The 4,787-nt window shown below is 38.6% G+C and overlaps 1 protein-coding gene across 1 annotated transcript; it reads left to right on the forward strand.

Annotated features, from left to right (window-relative positions):
- Positions 1 to 2,390: 2,390 nt before the first annotated feature.
- LOC142180034 (uncharacterized) lies at positions 2,391 to 2,990 on the forward strand. Its single transcript, XM_075250954.1, has one exon. The coding sequence runs from the start codon at positions 2,391 to 2,393 to the stop codon at positions 2,988 to 2,990; it is 600 nt and encodes a 199-aa protein (XP_075107055.1).
- The last annotated feature ends 1,797 nt before the right edge of the window (positions 2,991 to 4,787 follow it).

A 4,787-nucleotide genomic window follows, 5' to 3' on the forward strand; every position in this document is an offset into this window, starting at 1 on the left:
TGACGACGATGCTTGGATAATAACAAGCCCTTATTTATCATATATAAAGTATAATGAAGGCCAAACGTATCCAATACTTTGCTCGTTGTATTGGAAAAAAATGATGAACGACAGTTGGATGGTCGACGAGTTGACACGTGGAAGTAAAGATAGGTAAGGTATGAGTCAGCAAATAGTTAGCATCGGATACAAATATGTGACAGGTGTTGAATAAGTTCCGAAGTCATTGAAACCGAGAACGAAGATTTGAAAGGAAAATATCGATTGAAAAATACAGCATTCAATGAGCAACTGTTACAAAAAATATTTGTATTAATGTTCAACCGTTATGCAGCCATCAAGAGAGTTTTTATTCATATTAAAGAAGAACTTGATTTGGGGATCTTGTTTCCTTGAATAAAGCTATAAATAGGAGAATTTGTATTCAATAGAGGACACGAAACACTCTATATACATGAAAGCCAAAATCTGTTTATTCTATTAAACAACTTTCTTTCTTTTTGCTTTAGATATTATTGCTTCCGGAGAAGCTAAGTTCACATCCAGGCTTGTATTTTCTTCAAGTTATTTTGATAATCTTATTTCTCTTCTTACTTATTTTAATTCCCGTGACTATAAGCTACGTTATAAATTCAACTGTACCGTTTTACGAGTAAATAGTTTGACGCTCATCGTGGACAATAGATAATTGTGTAATTATTTTGATCCATTCATCTGTTACTAAGGCAGTTTGATTATTTTCTTTAGTAAAAACAACTCGCAACGAAGGAGATGAAACAACTCTGGTTCGCGAAGAACAAAATCCTCGGCATGCCAGAAGTCCAACTCCTGATGATGTGGACGATGAACATGTTGCTGAAACGGTCAAATATTTGAGGGAGCAACAAAGGAAAATTATGAAGTATCTCTCAAGACAAGACGGGGTAGTGACGGAGTTGAAGCAGACGCTTTCAATTGCTTCCAATAACTCCATTGGTGGAATTCGAGTTCCTCTCAACGTGCCTGCAAATCAAACAATGCAAAGAACCTGTAATGTCGCTTTGAGGGAGGACTTCAGTTTTAATGAAAATGAGTCAGGTGGTGCCGGTAGTGGATACGGGAACAACAACAACGCCAATGATCCCTTCAAAACTGAGCTCATGAGATTCATGAGGGAAATGAATGAACGAATGGACCAAAGTGCTAAAGAATTCCATGCCCGGATGGATAAGATCTACGGAGCACCAACAATGTTGAAGGGTCCGAATTTAAAAAAAGTATACACAGTTGTCGTTCAAACTAAGTGAGGCCCCGTAACTGGTTCTGAAAAGATCCAAAATGGCTGATATTCCGAAGTATGATGGGACTTCGGGTCCACAAGAGCATATCACATCTTACACTACGACTGTAAAGGGAAATGACTTGGCCCCCCACAAGATTGAATCTATTTTGTTGAAGAAATTTGGCAAAACCCAAACGAATGGTGCTTTAACATATTATTCTCTTTTACACGAGCATTCAATTGACTCTTTTGAAATGCTTGTAGATTATTTCATTAAAACTCATGGTGGAACAAAGAAAGTCCAAGTTAGGAAAGCAAACATATTCAGAATCTCTCAAGGAGAGTCTGAATTGTTGTGAGAGTTCGTAATATGGTTTCAAAGGGAGAGGATGTTGTTGCCGGCAATAACAAATGAGTAGGAGATTGAAGCATTCACCAAAGTTCTCAATCCACGTAGCTCCGATGCCTCCAGGTAATTGAAGGAAAGTTTGTTGGAATTTCAAGCAACCACATGGGCAAATATTGACAATCGTTATGAATCAAAAATCAAAATCGAAGATGATCAACTAAGCTCTTTGGTGTCATCTAAGGGTTGCAATTATGACCAAAATCAAGAAAAGTTTACAACTGATTTCGATATGGACCGGAGATCCTCCATGAGTCATTTTCAGCCTTACGAAAGAGCTAAGGGGCGTGGAACAGGATTTCAGTCTTCGGATAGGTTTGTTTCTTATAGAAGGGAAAATTATGGTCGGAGTAGCAGATTTTTATAGGAGAAGGAGCCATCAGATACTCGGGATTCAGCATACCCCTAGTTATCCGATTATAACTTAAATGTCAGCTTGGTAGAATTGGTTTATGCTATGAGAAACATTAAGGAGGTACGATTTCTGAAACCAATTCAATCTGATCCTAGTAAGAGATATCCTAATTTATGGTGTGAATTCCATGGCACGCATAGCCAAAGAACTGGGGATTGCCGACACATTCGTGAAGAGGTTGCGGCATTACTGAAGAATGGTTAACAAGAGAATTCCTAAGTGATTGGGCCAAGAGCAATTGTGGGAGGAATCGAGATGTTGCGGAACCATCCAATCCGATTGCAGGGTCACCTCATCTAACGATAAACATGATTTTTGGTGGTGCTAAAGTAAATGGAGTGATATTTTCAGCAGCGAAGAAGACAAAGATATTGGTAACTCATGGCAAGAGGATCCGGGAAGCATTAGAAGATGATGAAATCACCTTCACGGAAGAAGATGTTGATGGCCTTGTTTTACCACACAACGATGCTCTGGTAATATCGCTTAATATTTTAGATTTCAAAGTTAAACGTATGTTGGTTAATCCAGGTAGTTCGGCCAATATCATTCAGTTGAGAGTTTTGGAGCAAGCAAAGTTGACTGAAAACATAGTGCCGGGAATAAAGCTTCTGGCCGGGTTTAACTTAACAAGTGTAACAACCCTAGGAGAGATCTTACCGCCCACGCATGCCAAAGGCATAACAAAGACCACTTTGTTCGAAGTGATGGATGGCGATATGGGGTACAACGTGATCCTTGAAAGACATTGGATTCATGAGATGAAGGCGGTGCCATTGACTTATCATCAGTTCTTGAAGTTTCCAACGTCGGAGGGAATCAAGCAAATCAGAGGTGATCAACCTGCAGTAAGGGAGATGAATGCAGTAACTCTATCGAGCAGCAAGGCGGAAGGAAAGAGCAAATAGCAACTACATGAACCAGTGTCCTCTTCCCTTCCGGTTGAAGTTGATGGGGAAGAGGATTCATCGGATTTTTATAAGGTGACAAGATCTTTCCACGTATCGAAGGAAACAGATACTACAAATTCGACCGCAGAGGAATTTGAACAAATCATTTTGTTTGCAGAGTTCCCTTAGTATTAAATCCCGAACTTAGGCTTAAGATTATTGATTGTTTAAAAGCTAATTTTGATTGCTTTGCATGATCTTATCCTAATATGACATGTATCCCACTAGATGTGGTTGTCCATAAATTAAGTTTGGATCCTAATTTCCCTCCGGTAAAGCAAAAGAAACGACTGATAGCCAAGGTTAGGAACAACTTTGTTAAAGATGAGGTAAACAATTATTAAATATAGGTTCAATTCATGAGGTAAATTATCCTTACTGGCTAGCTAATGTAGTGATTGTTCCTAAAAAGAATAATAAATTTATGATGTGTATGGATTATAAAGATTTAAATAAGGCATGCCCTAAAGACTCTTTCCCGTTGTCGAACATTGACAAGATGATCGATGCTACGACCAGACATGAGTTAATGAGTTTTCTTGATGTGTATTCCAGGTATAATCAAATTAGGATGCACTCGGAGGATCAAGAAAAAAGCTCGTTCATCACATATTTTGGCACTTATTGCTATAACGTGATGACTTTCGGGCTTAAGAATGACTGAGCCACTTATCAAAGGCTCATTAATAAAATATTTGAACGATAAATTGGTAAAACTATGAAAGTTTAAATTGATGATATGTTGGTTAATTCTCGTGGATAACCAATCTTGCCCAGATATTCTATATGGATCGGTTTGCACATGCGGCGTGACAAGGCGGGATATATATATATATATATATATATATATATATATATATATATATATATATTTTAAAAAGGGGTACACGCCGCAACAATATTGGATCGGGTTGCACGCCGCAACAATATTGGATCGGGCTGCGCGCCGCAACAATATAATGCTTGGGTTGAAGGAGCCCCTCCGGAATCTGCATACCCCCAGTGAGCGCAGGTACCTATTGAGAGTGTGTATTGAGGGATGAGAGCCGAGAGTATGAGCTGTTGAGATGAGTTGAGTGACTGCTGCCTTGAGAGGTTGTACTTGATTTTATTTATTGTTTCACTTAGTTGTTATGTGTTATTGTGGTGAAATTTCTGGAAGATTCATATCTATTTTACTTGAGCTCGAACTAATTTGATTTATATCACCAGAATTGAAAGAATGTTCACTCTCTACTGAAAACTTTTGAAATGAACTGTATTTTTATAGCCCGTTACTACTTCTCAGTTTCTTATTTAATTCTGTTACTTGTTGAGTTGGTTGTACTCATGCTACACCCTGCACTTCATGTGCAGATCCAGGTGTATACGGTTTTGGCGATCGCTGAGTTCGTGCGTGGACTGATTATCGGAGACTTACGAGATAGCTGCCAGTGTTCGCAGTCCTTGTTTCTCCTTTCTTATTATCTTTTCTCTCTTGTATTGGCATTTGGCACATACTGTAGTAGACTCTGTTTCTAGATTGGTTGTTAGATGCTAGTGACTTAGTGACACCCCGATATCGGGCTATTTTTCCGCACTTATGTTTTAATTGGGTTTTACCCCCGTTTTATGAAAACTTCCGGTTATTTTAAATATCTTAATTCATTTTTGTCAAATTTTAAAAGTGTTTTGGAAAGGTCGGCTTGTCTAGTATTACGATAGGCGTCATCATAACGGGTTAGGTTTTGGGTCGTGACACGCCTCTAGCTAGCG

The sequence above is a fragment of the Nicotiana tabacum genome, chromosome 4, assembly GCF_000715075.1.
Source record: "Nicotiana tabacum cultivar K326 chromosome 4, ASM71507v2, whole genome shotgun sequence".
Lineage (NCBI taxonomy): Eukaryota > Viridiplantae > Streptophyta > Magnoliopsida > Solanales > Solanaceae > Nicotiana > Nicotiana tabacum.